Consider the following 20,539-nt stretch of genomic DNA (forward strand, 5'->3'; position numbering starts at 1 on the left):
GGGCGAGCTTTCCTTTCTCTCCGTCCGCCCAGTGGAGAGCCTTATGCCATGAATGAGTGCTGGGCGGAAGAGGGAAGCTCCCACGTCTTGTCGAATTTTCCAGAACTCAGCCTCCGCAGTAGGTACCAGGGTGGGGGCAGGATGGGGCACGGTGGCACTCTGGTCCTGCCAGGGAGGTGGGGCCCCGGCCGGGAGCCGAGAGGAGGCCCGTGTGCTCTGATAGCATTGTCTGGAGTGCGGGTTCTGTCCTGCTGGGCTGGGAGCAGCTCTCAGAGAACAGGGCTCAGGTCAGATGCCACAGGGTCTCACTCTTCTTAGTTTCACTAGACTTAAACAATTTTTTTTAATGTTTATTTATTTTGAGAGAGAGAGAGAGACAGAGCATGAGTGGGGGGTGGGGGTGGAGAAAGAGAGAGACAGAGCATGAGTGGGGGAAGGGGGGGAGAGAGAGAGAGAGAGAGAGAGAGAGAGAGAGAGAGAATCCCAAACAGGCTCTGCCTTGTCAGCACAGAGCCCGATATGGGGCTCAAACTCATGAACTGGGAGATCATGACCTGAGCCAAAAGCAAGAGTGAGGCGCCTAACTGACTCAGCCACCCAGGTGCCCCTCCCTGGACTTTCTGAGTTCATGTTCTTTCACTTCCGTCTGCCCTAAAGACCATTTCCAGACCTTGTAAGTAGTTGCTGTTGATAATTCTCAGCAATTTTTGCTGGGAAATGGGTCCGTGGAGCACTTACAGCATCATGCCAGAAGTCTGGCCACCCTTTTCAAAAACGTCCGTTTATGCCCACTCAATGCTGGTTTCATACCTACCCCCCAACATGACTGTGACCTTAAAATGGGGCGCTGAGGGTCACCTGGGTGGCTCCATCAGTGGAGCGTCCGACTTTGGCTCAGGTCATGATCTCGCCGCTCATGAGTTCGAGCCCCATGTCAGACTCTGTGCCGACGGCTCAGAGCTTAGAGCCCGCTTCGGATTCTGTGTCTCCCTCGCTCTCTGCCCCTCACCCACTTGGGCTCTCCCCCCAAATAAGTAAAATATGTTAAGAAATGGGGCGCTCACGGTCATTGTTTCTGAGGCTTTATGAGCACCTGTTCCCCTCCCACTATTGTATGTGTGTCTAGTTGTAAAAGCACATCTGAATGACTAGGTGACATTCGGGAAGGGCACATACCAGCCCTTTGATGAGACCGTCTCTAGGAAATCAGTCCAGCAAGTCGTTTATGGAGAAACTGGGGAGTCGCTTTCTGTATACACACCCGGCAACGTATTGTAGAAAGCTGGTCCCTGCTAACATGTGCTTCGTTACCGATCATCTGGTTTGTAATCTGTGGTTTGAGGGATCCGGTGTCAGACTAGGAAAATGGTCCCCGTTTCGATGATTCGTCTTGACAACCCCTCTGTCACTGGGGCCTTCCCTGCCCACGGGACTCGTAGGAAGACCTGTCTGATTTGATGCCCACGAGGGTTCTGTGAATTCCTGGTGCATCAGGTCGACTGTGTACCTGACGGGTCCCCCCTGGTACCAAGGGGGTACTTGGGATCCCCCCTGAGCGCCAGCTGCCTGGGCTGGGAGCCGCGTCAATCCAGCTGTGGCCTCTCTCATTGTTCACAGCCCCCAGCACATTTTTCTCAAGCACCTGTGACCTCAGGCGCTTCCCCGTTGAGTGTGGACGTGGGAGCGAGGTGGCCTCAGAGCTTTCTGTCCACCTGGCCCAGCCCGAATTCCCTTTTCCTTGTTCTCTTGCCTCCCCGGGCTGCCCACACGTGCCCACCTGGGGTCCAGCAGGAACGTCTCAGCCACATTCAGGCCCAGAGACTTTTGCTCCGAATCTGCCTTATCGAAGTGTCTTCTCTACAAGGGGGGTGGTGCTTCACCTAAAAGCAATTCCCGTCTGCTAAGAGAACCATTCATTTTTCTTATTACTCTATTATTATCTTTTTGTTGTTTTTTTAAGGTGTATTTATTTATCTTGAGAGTTGGGGGGAGGGAGAGTGGGAGAGAGGGAACGAGCAGGGGAGGGACAGGGAGGGAGACAGAATCCCAAGCAGGCTCTGTGCTCTCAGCACGGAGCCCCACGCAAGGCTGGAACTCGTGACCCCGGTTTCATGACCTGAGTCGAAACCAAGAGTCAGGTGCTCAACAAACTGAACCACCCAGCCACGCCTAGACCTCTGCTTTCATGCAGGAGGATTATTACCTGGTTAGGAACTTTTGTGATTCTGTTCAGAATCAGAAAATCCCATCAGTGACCCATTGGATCCTTCTGCCTCGAGCGGAAGTTGTCGCCTGTTACTCAGAATGGAAATTGTGGTGTCGGGATTTCAGCGGCGTGGCTAATGGCCACATTTGTGTTCCCACTTTCTCTTCCGAAATGAAAAGGAAAATGAAGGAGATGCCTGTTTGTTAAGACCGAGAGATGTAGAAAATCACCCGTAATGTTGTCAGCTTTCAAAAGCCACCTTGATTCCGGGGCATCTGTGACGTGAAGGAAGAGGTTCAGAGACGAGGGGGATGGGCAGGAGGCCAGACGAGTGAGCAGGTCTTACAATGTGACCTCCCCCCACCCCCCACCCCTCCGCCCCGCACACACGACAAGCTGCGTTGCCTGCTTGTCGGGCGAAACACTGTCATCCAGAGATGAGCCCACCTGTTCATCCCTCCTGCAGATGTGGCTCTTGCGTCCTGCTTTCCAGTGACGCCCCTCAGTTATTCCAAGAAGAAGGAAAAAGTTCTAGAACCACGTGGAACATTTTGCTATTCAGTGAAGAAGGGAATGTGGTTGTGACTGCATCAGACTGCATCATTATCTCATCAGTAGGACCTGTGCTCCCGGGAAGAAGATTCCTGGCTTCCAGCAGCTCTCCCGTGACAGCCAAGGCTCTAGAAGGAGGCTCCGCGTACCTGGGGGCACAAGGGGAGGGCGTCCCGGTTCCCCGACAGCTCAGCAGGGCCTTCCCCGCAAAACCCCCACGCCCCGAGCAGGTCTCGTGCTCTGAGCAGTGAATACGCGCGTTCAGTGCTCGGAGGAAGGGTGAGCTGGTGTGGGTGTCAGAGGAAGGCACCCGTCACATCACAGAGAATCCGGTGGACTGAGTTTGGCTCTGAATGGGAGACCTCGGCCTTGAGGCTGGCACAGGCCCTTCTGCTGGCCATTCCCCGTGGCAGCTTTGGTCCAGGCTCTGAAAGCTGAATCTGCAGGCTGTCGTTTAGGAAAGTGACACCCTTGCCGTAGAGAGGGATCTTCCTGGAGAGAGATGTGACGCGGGTCCAACTGCTCTTTATTGTGAAGCTGTGTCAGCAACCCAATCTTGCTTGTAAACTCAGAAGCCTGTGGAGGCTCTTTGCCAAGACCACGTACCCCCCGGGACGGTTGCTGGGGTTGCCCACCACGTGCTGCTACCGATTTATTAGTCAGAGGCTCTCTTCGTGCAAATACCTTGGATCTACCCTCCTTGCGACCATCCTGATTGGCATGGGCGGTAATTGGAGTGTTTTCTGAACCAGAATTAACTGGTTGAAAGAAAAAGGGCAGCTATGACGAAGAGTTTTGGAGTAAGACGGCTAGAGTGTCCCATCTCTGCCAGAAAAAGCTGCCAGTGTAGTCTCCAGACCTCTTTGGGCCTCCCAATTCCACATTTTGCAGAGAGGAAATGCCCCCTGTCCTGTTCCGTGCACACGGGGGTTGGAAGAGCACACGGAGTACGTTTCCCTGATGTGGACCCGGTGGGTCGTTCAGGCGTGTTAGACCAATGACGGGATAGGTAAACGAAGGACGGGTGCTGCTCTGAAAGCCTTTAGACTAGAAAGCGCCCGAATCAAACAAATCCCTTCTGAGTTTGGCTCATTGGCATAAACGTGTAGGTTATAGGCAGAAATGAGAAAGTAAAGCTAACATAAATTAGATTCTTGCATCATAAATGAATTCTATAATCTTCTCCCCAGAAGTCTTGTTGACTACCCCAGAGAGATCCTCAGACGCTTGCCAGCCTCTTTCAGGAATGTTTTCTTGTGAAGCGGTTTTTTTTTGTTTTGTTTTGTTTTTTTCTTTTTTTTCAGTAAAGAGCGTTGTAATTTGGATAGTCTGGAGTAAAGTTGGAAGTGACTTAGTTCAAAGGAAACCTCATCTGAAAGATTTTTGAATATCAATGTGTATGTTTATAGTGAGAATTTAGCATGGGTTTTTCCAAATGCGATAGCAAAACGTGACCGCAGAGATGCGGTTTCCGCTGATGGTGCGTGGATCCCCACGTACCTGGAGGAGTGATGTCATCTGTGCGCACTGTCCCCTCCCACCTTTGTGCTTTATGTCCTACGCGCTTCCGATCCGTGTTCTAATGGGTTCATCTGTGTTTCCCGAATACACGTGAGGTCCTTGACGCCAAAGCCAGTGTTCTTCCATTTGGGTCCCGTCCTTGGCAGAAACTAAATTTCACTGGGTATATATTTACTTAACTCGCTCAGTGCCAGATGCAGTCCCGGGTGGTTTCCGAGAAAATCATTCAGTCCCCTGACACCCTTAACGGGCAGCTGGTGGTGTTACCCCTTCCCCGACGTGAAGATGTGATGCCCGGGTCCCACGTCTGGGACGTGGAGGGAGGGGATGTGTTCTAACCCGGCCGGCCATCGGGGCTCGGCGTCAATGGCACACACACTGTCAGACTCAGAACGACGACCAGACCAGAAGCACACCTGTCCTCCGCCGTGCCCCCAGGACATGACTTCCTGCGTGGACACGATTCCCCACGTGAGACGTGGAAACACACCCCCACTTGGGAGGCTCTGATGAAGGAGGGTTGGAGGAGCCGAGTGAGCGGGCCACACGGCAGGTGAGCCCTGCTCCCGAGCATAGGAGCAGCCAGGACTCACACTCCGGCACTGACCCAGCGTGGGCCTTCACGAAGGCTCAGGGGCAGCTCAGGAGACGGGCCAGTGGTGTTTCTCTGCCTGCTTTCATTTCTGTTTCATCAGAGTCCTCTACGGTCTCTCAGCCACGAGCGGGTGGGCTCCAGACCATCAGCCCTGGATGGTGGGGGAGGTTGGGGCCAGGCTTACATCTCGGGGGAAATTTAAAGTCAGGGCAGGAGCAGGAAATCAGAACCCGGATTAGGATCTCGGGTGCTCCCTGTCCCTGAGCAGAGTCACATTATCTTGGGGCTCCTTCTGCACCAGACGGATGCACCTGAAAAATGATTTGACTGTAAGTATCTTGGGGTCAACCTCACTTACGACAAATTTACTTAAATTTTGTGTTACATTTAAGTAAATGAAGGTGCTTGTAAAGGTCTGGGCATGCCATTTGGTCCATTCATTCATTCATTCGTTCGTTCATTCATTCAACTCATTGTTATTAGTTCTGGGTACGGATTGATCTGTTTGTGAACAAAATCGACAGATTTGCTGTCCTCATGGTGTATTCCCGGATCTTTACTGAGATGCTGTTATGTGCCCAGCACCACGCGAGGCACCTGGGATAGGGTGGTGGAATCACAAACCTATTTTTGGAAGCCCCATAAATTCCTGGAGGTGACCCTCAGAGATCGCTCTGTGGTGTGGCTGTCACCACACGTGTGGTCGCCCGGCCACAGCCCCGCGGCGTTGGGAACCGGACCTCCCAGGCAGCAACATCCTGCGGTGACCGCACCTGCTGGGTCAGGGGATGCTTGGGAGGGTTGTTTTATGGGATGAAGAAGCGATCACCCCGCTGACTGCTTGGGTGCTCCCTGTCACCTTCCGCCCCCACACTTAATCACCGCAGACCTGGGGCAGCAGTGTATATCAGGACTGGGCTTCGTCCTGGCTCCGATTTCTCGAGCTCGGCACTCTGCTTTCAGTCCGCGTTCAGCTTCCCTCTTTTACTGAATAAGCATTGATTCCAGGGCTTGCTGGTTTTGTTTTTAAAGATCAATCCGTGTCTGTGTCAGTGGAGTACAGAAAACGGCATCACTGAGTTATAATTAACTTCTGAGTATTATATATTTGAAGATCCAAAATTTCCCATTGATTTGGCATACTGACTTTCTTTTCTGGAGCCCTGCAGAAATGGACTTGGAAGTTGCCCATCTTACGTCCAAAGAGCTGTAACCGTATTTTAATTTCGTTTAACTTTCAGGTTCGGTGATGGCTATACAGTCAAGATTTGGCTCTGTAAGGAAACCAGTCCACACAGTGTGGTTTCTGACTGCTTGAAGCTCCATTTTCCAGGGATCCAGTTTAAGGTAGTGCTGATACTCTATAGGACTTCTTTGTTTTGAGCATAAGAAATCTGAGAAGGGGCGTCTGGGTGGCTCAGTCATTTGGGCGTCCAACTTCAGCTCAGGTCATGATCTCACTGTTCATGTGTTCAAGCCCCATGTTGGGCTCTGTGCTGAAAGCTCAGAGCCTGGAGCCTATTTCGGGTTCTGTGTCTCCCTCTCTCTCTGCCCCTCCCCTGCTCTCACTCTATCTCTCTCTCTCTCAAAAATAAATAAACATTAAAAAATTTTTTTAAAACAGAAATCTTATAAGCACATTTACCTTGTTCCCTGTTTTAATTCCATGCCGTTGCGAGTCCTCACCTGTTGTCTTAGCCTCATTGCAAAACATAGGCTCCCCCCTTCCCCACTGAAAATAGCAAAGGGAGAGTGCATGTTGCTTGATCACTGTGAAGGATGATGAGCCCGTCCGGCCACTTTGTTGGGTCTCCCAGAGTGAACTGTGGTTTCATAGGCCTGTTACCCGTGAGCCCAGTCATGTTTCGTCCAGGAAGGAAAGATTAAAGAAAGGAATTTCTTCCAGGCATTTGCTGCGGGGTTTAGAGGCTTGGTGGTTTCAACACTATTTTCACGAGGGGTGCACGGTGCGTGGATCATAAGCCTCTGCTAACGTGATGCAAAGCGATCCCTGAACCAGCAGTGTCTTTGTCACCTGGGAGCTGGTGGGATCTGCAGGATCCCAAGCCCCAACCAACCAAATCCAGATCGGCATCTGAGGACGTGACCCAGTGATTCCCACGCACAGTAGCATTTTAGAAGCAACGTGTATGTAGAATACTTTGGAAAATTGTGTGGTCCTCGTTTGTCATAAATTCTAATAGGTTCTGGTCTGTAATATAGCTGTCACCTGTCTATTTCCACAAGAGCCACGGAGCGAAATCCATCGATAAGCATGCTGTACAAGGCTGGTGGTTCGTACTCATGAACGGCCCCAAATAGCCTGAGGACACATGTGCTGTTACCCTGCTCTGCACGTGTGCCGACAGGGGTCGGAAGGTTTACTCTCCCACCAAGAGCTGCTCCGCCAGCTAATGGTGAGGGCCACAGGGATCTCTCCTCACGTCCCAGCCAAGTTCAGGTCCTCCGTGCATCTCCTTACTCAACAGTTACGTCCTCCTTCTTAGCTAGTGCTCCGTACCCCCGCACCCGTGGAGCGCTCTTCCACCCCCTTTGTGGCATGTTGGGGGGGCATATAAGGGGCAGATCGGTGACTCGGCCTTGAGGGGGACCACCCACTTGCTCTGCCTCAGAATCAGTCTTCAGTACGCACGCACTGGGGACCTGGAACGGACCCACACCCCAGCCGGTATTTGGGTGTGTGGTTTAAAAAAAACGCCATTTACTTAGCAGTTAAATATCCTGTGATCGACTTTGTGTGACGGCGGCCAGTCATGTGACACGGTTTGCGGTTTGCTTTTGGCTTTTAGGGGCAGCGCCTTAACCTGCTGGAATACCACGTGCCGAAGCAGTGGGAGTGCTTGGCCGACCTGTTCAGGGTTCTGGAAGGCAATAAGACCTTCCTGAGTATCCAACGTTACTCCATCAACGAAACCACTTTGGAACAGGTATTGTATTTTGAACGCGTCGGCGGGTTGCATTTTGGTATGTGCTTCAGGCCTCCCCAGCTGATTTTAATTATTTTTTTTTAACATTTATTTATTTTTGAGAGAGAAAGACGACAGAGCATAAGTGGAGGAGGGGCGGAGAGAGGGAGACACAGAATCCAAAACAGGCTCCAGGGTCTGAGTTGTCAGCACAGAGCCCGAAGCGGGGCTCGAACTCACAAACCTCGAGATCGTGACCCAAGCCGAAGTCAGATGCTTAACCGACTGAGCCACCCAGGCACCCCCACGCCTACCCCTGCAGCTGATTTTAAAAGTAGCCAGATTACTTCTTGAGGTCATTCTTTCTTTAAATTACTCACTGGTTTTACAACACAGGATGGTTTGTTTCTTGTCAGCTGTCCACTTAAGGTACATATTTAGGGGGCCCTTGGGGGGGCTCAGTTGGTTGAGCATCCAACTTCAGCTCAGGTCATGATCTCACGGCTTGCTGGGTTGGAGCCCCACATCAGGCTCTGCCCTGACAGTGCTGAGCCAGCTTGAGTTCCTCTCTCTCCCTCTCTCTCTGTGCCTCCCCCACTTGTGTTGTCTCTGTCTCTCCTCTCAAAATAAATAAATAAACTTAAAAAAAAAAAAAAAAAACGTACGTATTTAGCAGGGCTCCGGTTTGTAGACAAGCAGAGTGGGTGTTCACTGGGGAGATCGTGCCCTGCTAACCTTCCCTTCTTCGTTTTGCTTGCCCACCCCCCCGAACGTCTAAGGGGACTCTGCTGTAAGTGATCCTTAGTGGACTTTGGGAAGCAAAGTGCTCGCTTTACTGAGTGCCAGCATGTAGAATTAAATCACAGCTTCTTTCTCAAGCCGTGCTTGAGGCATCCAGAATTTCCAGGCGAACTAATAATTGTCCTCAAAGGACTTACCTGCTTATGGTGGTTTCTAGGCGGGTGGTATGAATGAGTGGCTTGTGGTTTGGGGGCAAGAGGGGCTGTGCTTTAAGGTGCCCCTTCATCTAATAGTTGAGAAGAAAAGGTCTAGTGTTCTTACACGTTAACGATGGTTTTCATCCTTTTGTCAGGTATTTATTAATTTTGTTACCGAGCAACAGAAAGCTTCACCATGTACCCGGGCTCCATCCACCGGCTGTCACCAGCCCGATCACCTGCCTATCTAAGCACGAAAGGAGACGTTTCTAAGAGGAATAATACCTTGTCTTTGGTTAACAAGTCATCCTGGAGGATCACAGGAGCCCGAGCGCCCCGGAGGTGCTGGGAGTCCGGCTCCTGCTGGTCAAATCCATACTTTCTCATTTCCTTTCTGAAACTGCTAACTAATAACCAGCCACCTCAAAGATTGGTTTCTGTAGACTTTTAGGGCATCCCCCTGCATGGTTTGTCAAGCCAAGGAGGGGCCGGCTTCTTGGTGACGGGGGCACGAGGGACCCTCGAGTCCCGACTGAGACATCTTGGAGCTGGAAAGGCTCTGCCAGAGATCATCCGTTCCGAACATTTCACTGTACCTTTAAGGAAACTGAGGCAGCCAAGGCTAGTAACTTTCCTGACTGATTTGTTTAGGAAATAGTGGCTCAGGCTGTTTTCCATTTTTGCCCCATTTTACTAGATACGCTGACATGTGTCTAAATAAAAATTCAAGGATTTAAATACCATTTTTTTTTTTTTGTAATACTGGATGTTCTATGGTAGGACATGTGAAAATTGCCATTTTTTTTTTCATACAAAAGCTGCTTTTTTTAAAGAAATCGGAATTCAGGAGGTTTTTAGTGAACCCTTTAGCAAAATGGAGTAAATTGAACTGGGTACTCTCTGCCATTTATAACAGTTTTACCAGAGTTGTGCAGATTTTAAATATAGGGAGGTACGGAAAGCAATATAATGTGGATGTATTCTGTTTTTCTTAATTTCTTAATTTTCTTAATACCTCCTGGCATTCTCTCAGTTTTAAAATCAATGACGCACACTGTCTAGTTACCTTCTCATTTTGCCAGGAAAATTAGTACAATACGTAGTAAATAAACATTACCTTCCAAACACTTGAAAATTTTCTAACAACTAAGCCATTCTCGGAGTTACTGCCCTAGTCTCTTCAGATACAAAGTCCCGCGAAGTGGCTCCAGAGGGCCACGGCGGGTTGACATTCTGCATCTGATGGCAACAGGCGTGAAGTGAGTGTGTCCGTCCCTGAAAATGGTTTCTTGCCAGGCGTTTCTGAGTTTTGAGATGTTTCTCGACCTTCTTTGAATAACATTTTTTCTCAAATCTCCATGGACAGCTGCATTCATTTCATTTGAAAGTTCGACCTTATCCAATTAAAGTTTTGAGTAATAGTAGCTTGGGGCCCAAAGCTTGTGAGATTCCTGTCCCTTTTCTTTCCAGACGCAGAATTTCACTAAAATCTGTCTTTTCCTGATACCATTCAATACTAGAGATCTTTTTAACGTGTCAGGATTCAGCCAACCACAGAGAGTTTTTGTTCGAATGATTTCAGTTTCGCATGAATCACATGAATCACGCTTTCCTAAAGAAGTTGCAATTTAGGGTTTTAGGATGCCACCCCCTCCCCCTCCGTTCTAACACAGTCTCATTGTCAAAGTGGAGGATGTAATCCTTTGTTATGATTGTTGTTGAATTGATCAATGAAGCCCAAGACCCGGGAACATGGTTCTACTGTAGTGAATAAATGAGGTGTGCTTTTGCGTCACCTGATTCTTGGAACGAAGTTGTGTATTTCTTTGCATTTAGGGGATCCAGTTTAAAAAGCTAAGGGGGAAATGCATCCACTCTAGATCTTTTTTTTTTTTTTTAATTTTGTTTTTTTAACGTTTATTTATTTTTGAGACAGAGAGAGACAGAGCATGAACGGGGGAGGGGCAGAGAGAGAGGGAGACACAGAATCGGAAGCAGGCTCCAGGCTCTGAGCTGTCAGCACAGGACTCGATGCGGGGCTCGAACTCACGGACCATGAGATCGTGACCTGAGCTGAAGTCGGACGCTCAACCGACTGAGCCACCCAGGCGCCCCACACTCTAGATCTTTTAAAGCTTGAAAAGGTTAACGTTTGAGTCTGCAACGTTCCGCTCTCGGGGATTCTTTGAACTGCTGTTTTCTTGGAGGTGGTGCTTCCCAGTAGGCCTTCGAACAGTCAACAGGAAGAGAAAAGAAACTTGTATGTGCGAGCTCCATACCCCGGAAGACTGGACACAAAAGGTCAGATCTTATGTTAGTGTTGAAAATGTCACCGCATGTATAAGTCATGCAGATATTTTACACCTTTGCAGCTGGACATTTGTCTTAAGACCTTTGGGCTTACGGTCACACAACTGAGACTTTTAAACCAACTACCTTCTTTTGAAAGCATTCTGAGGAGGGTACTTCATAAGGCAGAGATCGTAGTGATTGCCCCGGTTCCAGCAACCTATCTTTTATCGTGTGGCTTATCTTCACCCGGATATTTGAACACAGGATAGATAAAAACCCTCACCCAAAATCAGGATTGGAGAAAGCAAACAAGGAGTATATTTTTAGAAGATTGAACAGTGAGGGACTGACTGTTATAGTTGGCTTGGTTTAGTGGATGTCGAACTGAAAAACAGCAGAACACGATCACTCTAAAACCTTTCATGAAATATCGTCCCCCGCCGCCACCCTCCCCCCGCTGCTGCACCCACCCTCCCCCACTATTTGGTATTCATGAATATGACATAAAGACTTCAGCTTAATCACAACCTCCCCCCTCCTAAGTGGGGGATAGAGACACTTGACATTTTCAGACTGGTTTGGGTGTGTTTTCCTCTCTGACTTTCCTTTCCTCTCTGACTTTCCTTCGGTGTGTTGCAATATTTCAGCCCCGTGGTGGTTTTGCTGCAGGATGCCGCTGGTACGTTACAAGTCAGTTTCACACACTTGAGTAATTCAGAGCCCTTTACGTGCACATGCACGCACACACACACACACACACACACATACACATGCGCGCGCACACACATTCATTCTTTCGATCCATACTATTGAGCCCGTTCTGTGTCCATAAATACATGGGGGGTACAGTCAACGTGAGATTGGTAGGCCAGCAAGTAAAAGACCCACATGGTCCGTGACCTTGAGAAGCACGCGGTGATGCGGGGAAGGCAAGGTGAGGTCTGCGGGCAACAAGCACTCCTGCCCTAGGGCCACATGGAGTGCTTCCTTCTAACCAGGGTGCAAGAACCAACTTCATGGAGTAGTTACCATGCGGCTGGGCCATCACAGATGGAGAAGCGGGATAAGGTCTGTGAGGATGAGGGAGCATCGGAGCATGTCACCAATATTCAATGGGCAATGGCTATTTGCCTGTTATTCTGGTAGATGCTGATACAGTGGCTCCACAGACCTCAAAAACACAGCTCTGCCATCTTTAGACTTTCCCTTATATCCCAAAATGGCTGCTGGAGCACCAGCTATCACAACATCCAAAGCAGAAAAAGAGATTCGATTAAGGGGGAATAAAAAAGCACACCATTTAAAGAGATCTCCTGGCAGTCTAACCCACGTACTCAGGCTTATATGATATCATGGTACAGTTTTAGCTGAGTCCCTAAAATGAAGTGAGAATTCTGATTCTATATAAGAAAATGGATACTGGATAGACAGCCAGCAGTCTCTCCTCTAGGAACACATAACCAGTTTTGTGCCATTTGCATGAGAATAGAATGAATTCCATTTTGGACCTGTTAAGTAAACTAAGTAATGTCAAAATTACGTGACTATCTTTGAGCAGTCTGGGTTCTTAAGATCATTACTATTTTCAGAATTAAAGTAGCATATTAAGATCTCTAGGTCAGATGCCATTTATAAATATAAGGATATTGTCAAGTGGTATCCAGTAGATAAGGAGAAGAAAGAAGTGTATGGACATTTTCTGTTTGGACTTAATAAATCGTCTTGTCACTTACAGTGAGGATTCCTATAAGAGTTTTAGTAGATCTTTTTTTTTCCTGCTGGAAAGGGTTTCAAATCGCTGAAACAAGTCAGAAGCATTATTTTTCTTCTTTGCTTTTGCTTCTCATTGTAAAGGAGACATTTCACTACTTTGTCAGTGACTACCACATTTTTCTTTACATTTGAGTGTTTTATGGAAAAGTGGGGTCCACTGAGTTGAATGTACATCTCAAACCTTGCAAAATTCATTGCTTAAAAGACACATCTAGAACAATCAGGAGCATGACTTTCTTTTAAATAAGGGAATGTTCAGAATAACACAGCTGCCATGGCATTTATGCCTCACACGTATGGCTTTGTCTTGCTAAATTTCACCCGTTTCCAAATTGTGATGGTATATTATTTGGTGTGTGATTTTTGTCCTTGAGAAATTGGTAACAAGGCTTCAGATCAACCTTCATGGGGCATCATGGTGACGGTGAGTCCTCGGTTACCGAACTTGTCCCGCATTCACACTGGGGCTTGCTCTGTCCAAACATAGTCGTGAAAACTTCATTGGCCCCGCATGGGTTGAATCGAATTAGTATTACAGACAGGGGCAAGCTAGCAGTCCAGGGAGCATCAGGAGACCCGGCTTGACTTCCCACTCAAGTGGGGTCTTTTCCACTGTATCTTGAGCTTCTGTTTTCTTCACTTTTACGATCCAGAAGAGATCTCTAAGCAGCCTAGTGAACTCAGCAAGCCTCCACAGAGACTGCCTGAATATGCAATATTAGCCAAGAAAACGGAGCAGATCTACGGATAGAAATGGGGTATAAAAGAATACTATGAAATACTTTGCATAGCTTATTTTGAGACAGGTGAAATAGACAATATTTTTTGTAAACCATTAATGATCGAGATTGCCTCAAGAAAACAATAACCAGACTAGAAAATGAATGGGTAGCCATGGGTCGTCACCCCCAATATTAACTTACCCCAAGACAATGACCCAGATGGCTTTATGAGTCATACCGAAGGAGATAAACTCTGTTATACGACTATTTTAGAAAATATAGAAGGAATTGCTACCAATCCCATTTTATGATGCCCGTGTAAACTTGGCACAAAAATGTTCTCGAACAGTAGAGGTAAAGCAAGTGTAGAACACCTTCACGTATGAACACAGACACAGAAATCCTGGTAAATGGACCTCAGTAGTGTGTATAATGGGTGTTATTATCAATGCGATTTATCTAGGGATTGCAATGGTGGTTTAAGCAGAAACAACACAACCCACTGAGTTCAAAGGGAAGAATGTGAAGTGTCTGAAATGCATACAAAATATTTCATGAAATGTATGATAAAATATATTAGAAAATGAGTTTAATGTTGCAAGTGATTTTCCACAATCTGCTCAAGTGTGCGTCTAAAATGTTCAAAGCTGAATTGTGTTGCTCTGTGTAAATACACTATCCCTCTCTCGGGGACTTTTCCCTACTGATGTTTTCGGTCTTCTTCATGTCTCTTGGAACTGGGTCCTCTTCTTCAGCATGTGGGATGCTCTGTCTGTCTCATTGTCAGTGCCTGCTGCCCACCATCCGCCTCCTCCTGGCCTGCGGGCCAGAGTCTCCGGAGCCTTTCCTGCCCCGCGGACGCTCAGCGCCCTCTTCCCACCGCCCTCGGGGACAGTGCACTCAGGACACGGCTCTCTAGTGCCACCAGAACAGCTCTGGCTGAGACCAACAAGGGTCTCCGCCTACTCAGTCCAACAGACTGACCTCTCCTTTGCAATGATTTTTATCCCTTGGATTCCTCGATTCAACAGTTCCCTGGCGTTTCTTCCCCTCGGTTTCTTCTTTTAGGCAAATGTTCCTCCTCTGCTCTGTGCACTGTGGGGGTGTCAAGCCGAGCTCTGGGCCCTCTCCGTCCCATGGTGTAGTCTGCCCTTGACATCTCTTGCCGGTTTCCCCCTGGACTGCGTTTGTGCTATGGTGCTCCCACCTTACCACCTGCCCCTGTCTGATCTTGATGCCAGCCCTCTGCTTTCTACATTTATGGTGGGTGATATTTTTTTCACATGTAGGTTAAAACGCCACCCTCTGGGTGAAATGTCCATGCTGTCAGAATAAAGAAGAGCCTTGGCAAGGACGCCTGGGAGCCACTGACCTGCCCTGTGCACCCCCCTCCTCCAGCTGCACTCGCCTCCCTTGCAAGTTTGAAATAAACCAGGCCTCTTGCTACAGTGGTTGTGTACACGTGCTTCCCTCTGCTGTATCCTCTGTCCACGCCCTCGTACTGAACTGACGTGTAACGTGTCCCCTCCGCGTGCCCGCATGAGCGTTACCCCTCCTGGGTATTTCCCTGCAAGCTGCCGAGTCCCTCCCTCCACAACCCTCCCATCTCAATGCACCGTGTACATCATCTCCTTCCCAACAGGCGCCATGGTGATAACGTTACTTGTGAGCAGTTATTCGACCAAGTGCAGCAAAACCTTGGTTTGTGAGCATAATCCATTCCGGAAACATGCTTGTCTCCCAAAGCGCTCGTATATCACAAGGAATTTCAAAGGCCATTGGCTCGGTCGTGATCATGGGTCGTTCGGTGTTACGTACGCTCGTTTATCAAGTTAACATTTATGAGGAATGTTTGCTCCTCTTGCGGAACCCTCGCAGAACAAGTTACTCACAATGCAGAGTTTTACTGTGTATCTCCCCCACTAAGTTGTGATTGCCACCAGGCCAGTGACAGTGTTGTGTGTGTGTGTGTGTGTGTGTGTCCTTTCTCCATTTCACGCCCGATGCCTGGCACCAAATCGGTGATCACTAGACAGTTGTTGAGCAAAGGAATTCGTGAATGAGTGAACGGCTATCGATTCCCCTGTAGAATAACCAGGCTGCTCTAGGCCTCCAGGGCCATGTCTACTGCAAAGGCAAAGCCAGCAGAGAAAGGCGAAGAAACACTGGGAAAGCAGCCTTGGAGCTGACGAGGAAGCTGGTCCTGGCTGACGACCACATCCCGAGCCGGGGGCTCAGTGCTGCCGAGAAGGGCATGGAGGTGGGACCGCACCCAGCCCACGTGCCCCTGAGGCGACAGGTGGATCAAGAGGCGAAGGTGGTGGGCTGGGGCCCTGGCAGCCAACCTGTGCCTGGGGGCCGAGCACGGCCCCCATGATTCCAGGCAGACTCGGTGGCCGGAGGCAGGGGCGTGCCCTGCTAGGTGTGTCGCGCAGGATGAGAGCCTGCCCGGCCGCCCTCCCAGCCGCTATCCCCTGCTTGCGTCATGGAGGGAGCCCGAACTGGACACCACGACACCAGTCCTGCCACGGCCACGGCCCTCCCTGCTGCGCTGTTTGGGTTTTCCAGAATCATTCTGGCCCATGATGGCCGCTCTCCTCCTCACCCTCTGCTGATCCTCCCAGGCCCTCTGCTTCCTCTTCGCCGTCCAGGGAACGCTTCCCCTGCCTCCCGGCCTCCTCCAGCCACGTCCCCAAGGGCTGCTCTGGCACACCTGTGTGGGGCCCCATCGCTTATTCTCCCGCCTTCCAGGACTTGCTTTTCAGGACACCTTCATCATCCTTCCTGTCTTAATTCTTCTTTGAACCAGAAGTTCAGAGTCCATTGTGCCCACCTCTGAATGTCTGGATTCCTGGACACATTTTTATTCTTTTTTTTTTATTATTTGGATCTGAGTTAGTTAACTTACAGTATGATAATGGTTTCAGGGGTAAAATTTTGTGATTCATCACTTCCATGCCACACCCAGTTGCAACCTTCAGTGTGTTCTCTGTACATAAGAGTCTCTTATCGTTTGCCTCCCTCTCTGTTTTTTTCTTATTCTTCCTTCCCTTCCCCTCTGTTCATCTGTCGTGTTTCTTAAATTCCACATATGAGGGGCGCCTGGGTGGCTCAGTCAGTTAAGCGGCCGACTTCAGCTCAGGTCACGATCTCACAGTCTGTGAGTTCGAGCCCCGCGTCAGGCTCTGGGCTGATGGCTCAGAGCCTGGAGCCTGCTTCCGATTCTGTGTCTCCCTCTCTCTCTGCCCCTCCCCCGTTCATGCTCTGTCTCTCTCTGTCTCAAAAATAAATAAAAGGTTAAAAAAATTAAAAAAAAATTCCACATATGAGTGAAATCGTATGATACTTGTCCTTCTCTGACTATTTTGCTTAGCATAATACACTCTAGTTCCAGCCACATCATCGCAGATTTCAAGATTTCATTCTTTCTGATGGCCAATACTCCACACATATATACATATGTATATATATACGTATATATATACATATATATATACATATATGTATATATATACGTATATATATACGTATATATATATATATATATGACATCTTCTTTATCCATTCGTCTGTCGATGCACATCAGGGTTCTTTCCATTCTCTGGCTATTGTCGGTAGCTCTGCTGTAAACATTGGGGTGCACCTGTCCCTTGAAATCAGCACTTCTGTACCCTTTAGATAAATACCTAGCAGCGCTATTGCTGGGTCTTAGGGTAATTGTATTTTTAGCTTTCTGAGGAACCTCCACACTGTGCTCCAGAGCGGCTGCACCAGTTTGCCTTCCCACCCTCTTCCCAAGAGGGCTCCCGTTTGCCCGCGTCCTCGCCAACATCTGTTGTTTCCCGAGTTGTTCATTTTAGCCGTTCTGCCGCGCGCGAGGTGGCGTCTCATGGTTCAACACATGTCTTTATATCATTCTCCTTGCATATAGTGCTGTTTGCACAGTTTCAGAACCAGCTGCACCGTGGTGGTCCTGGTGTTGGATCCGGGGTGAGTGTTCTGACACACAGGACCCACATTACCCTTCAAATTGCGTCATCGCTGTGAGCCGGCAGCGCGGGAAACTCAGCCATGAGTGAACGAGATCACTCAGGGCAGGACCTGCCTTAGCTTCCCGTGGGCTCTGCGGGTCGTCCTCTGTGTCCGCTAGGGCTCCCCTGCACAGAGGTACAGACGGCAGTGGCTTGGCAGTGGCTTCCCTGGCCGTGGGGAGGCCGCCTGTGAAGTGGATACGTTTTCCTGCAATTCATCGGAAGCGAGAAGTGTAGAACGACCTGCCCCCACCCCTCCCGGGTGCCGCGTAGCTGTGGTGCCCACAAGGGGAAGAAAATGGCCAGGTTCCAGGCCCCAGGCCCCAGGCATGTCGCGGTTGTTAATGGGGTCCCCAGGACACATTAACCACACACCAAGTTCATTTGATCTCCTTCACGCAAGCTGGTAACAAAGATCTTAACAGGAACTTGGCACCTTTGGGGAAAGGATGCGTCGTCCGTCAGATATAAGCAGAAAATGCCGTTAATACCGACGACAATAATGTGTCCCGTGTTTGTGGAAAATAGACGCTCAGTACTGGCATTTTAAGGATGATTATCACACAGACACACAAGATGTGGACGGACCTGGGACCAGGCGTAGCGCATCCTGGGAGAGGTGTGCTCCAGGCCCGGAGTGAGGGTGGCTGCTGGGGTGGGACAGAGCGTGTCTCCACAGTCAGAGGTCCACAAGGGGGGGACGAGAGGCATGATGGTGCCCCGGCAGCTCCAGGAAGCCCAGCCGGGTGCAAGCACAGCTCCATCTGAGACAACTCTCACCCCGGAGTCGCCCGGCTGGAGCCTGAGTCGGGTCCAGGGTCGGGGGGATGAGGGCCTGGGTCTTGGGAGGACCTATAAGAACACGGAATTTCTGACAGCAGCGGAACAGAGGCACAGGTGCTGCGTGCCCAGCGGGCCTTTCTAAGGCAAGTTTTGTCCCTGGATCTTTCTTCTTAAATCTCAACTTTTATTTTTTGCTCCACCCGGCTGTTGCCCTCCGGATGCTTATTGGTTTCCTTTCCAGTTTTCCAGCTCTCTTATCTTCTCTCCAGTCTTCAGCTTAGAGAACATGGGTCACAACCCCTGCAGCTGTTATCTCGTGTTGCGGGCGAGCACGGAAGGGCCGTGACCTGGAAGGACGAGCGATTCTCAGTGTGGTTTGTGCAGCCACCCCCTTGGAACAGGAGCCAGAGGCTGCCTCCGGTGCCTCGTCCCATTGTCCTCAGGCATTGGAGAGACCCTTAATGAGGGCAGAATGCCTTTACTGGGAGTAGCCATCCAAACCAACGTACAGAAGAATACCGCCTCAGAAGGGGGAAGGCAGAGTAGAAGAGTAGGGTTTTCAGACACACACATGCAAAATAACAAACCGGACCCCTTTCTTACACCATACACAAAAATAAACTCAAAATGGATTAAAGACCTAAATATGAGACCTGAAACCATAAAAATCCTAAAGAACACAGGCAGTAATTTCGCTGACATCAGCCATAGCGACTTCTTTCTAGATCGGTCTCCTGAGGCAAGGGAAAGAAAAGTCCAAATGTCCATGGACTGATGAATGGAAAAGAAGATGTGGTGTATATACACATGGCAACAGTACTCAGCCATCAAAAAGAATGAAATCTGGCCATTTGTAACGACGTGGATGGAACTAGAAGGTATGATGCTAAGTGAAATAAGTCCGTCGGAGAGAGACAAATACCATATGACTTCACTCCTGTGTGGAATTTAAGAAACAAAACAGATGAACATATGGGAAGGGGAAAAAAATGAGAGACGGAAACAAACCATAAGAGACTCTTAATGACAGAATAAACTGAGGGTTGATGGAAGGAGGAGGGTGGGAGATGGGCGACATGGGGGATGGGCACTCAGGAGGGCACTTGTGATGAGCCCTGGGTGTTGTATGTACATGATGAATCACTGAATTCTACTCCTGATGCCGGTATTGCACTACATGTTAACAAATTAGAGTTTAAATAAAAATTTGGAAAGAAAATTAAATAGATAAGCAAATAAATAATTGGTGCTTCCTCAAAAAAAAGGTTTCTGCACAGCAAAGGGAACCATCAACAAAACTAGAAGGCAACCTACAGAATGGGAGAAGATATTTTTAAGAGATATATCAGATAATGGGTTAATATATAACCCTTATACATAAATATACATATACATATATATGTATATACAATATACATATACATATATACATATATATATATACATATACATATATACATATATGTGTATATAGAACCTCTCTCTATAAAATGTATAAACAACTGATACAACTCGATACCCAAAACGCAGATAATCCCCTCTATATAAAATATATAAAGAACTGATACAACTCAATACCCAAAACTCAGATAATCCAATTAAAACGTAGGCAGAACGGGGCACCTGGGTGGCTCAGTCCCTTAAGCGTCCAACTCTTGATTTTGGCCCAGGTCATGATCTAATGGTTCGTGAGACCACGTCGGGCTCTGTGCTGACAGAATGGAGCCTGCTCGAGGTTCTCTCTTTCCCTCTACCTCCCACCTCCCCCTCCTAAATAAATAAATAAAGATTTTTTTTAAAGTAGGCAGAACATTATCAACAATGTATATATACACAATATATATATCACACAATGTATATATCAACAGTATACACACACACACACACACACAATGGAATATTACATAGCTATGACATTTCCTATGATAGATGGAGCAAGAGAGCATTATCTAAGTGAAATAAGTTAAAGACAAATACCATATGATTTCAATCATATGTGGAATTAAAGAAACAAAAGAAGCATAGGGAAAAAGAGAGAGAGAGGCAACCAAGAAACAGACTCTTAACAATAGAGGACAAACTGATCGTTACTGGAGGGGAGGTGTGTGGGGCGGGGGGACCTGGAGGGAACAGGATGCGGATTAAGGAGTGCACTTGCTGTGATGAGCACCGGGGGTTGTATGGAAGTGATGAGACACT

General features: G+C 48.5%; 1 protein-coding gene across 1 annotated transcript in view; it reads left to right on the top strand.

Annotated features, from left to right (window-relative positions):
* Positions 1 to 10,530, top strand: part of ABCA13 (ATP binding cassette subfamily A member 13) — a 313,586-nt gene extending 303,056 nt beyond the window's left edge. Inside the window, exons 47-49 of the mRNA XM_049642263.1 lie at positions 6,116 to 6,221; positions 7,685 to 7,822; positions 8,895 to 10,530. Of these exons, the coding sequence (XP_049498220.1) occupies positions 6,116 to 6,221; positions 7,685 to 7,822; positions 8,895 to 8,990 (340 nt within the window). The 3' untranslated portion in view covers positions 8,991 to 10,530. The remainder of the gene's footprint in view (positions 1 to 6,115; positions 6,222 to 7,684; positions 7,823 to 8,894) is intronic.
* The last annotated feature ends 10,009 nt before the right edge of the window (positions 10,531 to 20,539 follow it).

This window comes from Panthera uncia, chromosome A2 (assembly GCF_023721935.1).
Source record: "Panthera uncia isolate 11264 chromosome A2, Puncia_PCG_1.0, whole genome shotgun sequence".
In the NCBI taxonomy this organism is placed as follows: Eukaryota; Metazoa; Chordata; class Mammalia; order Carnivora; family Felidae; genus Panthera; species Panthera uncia.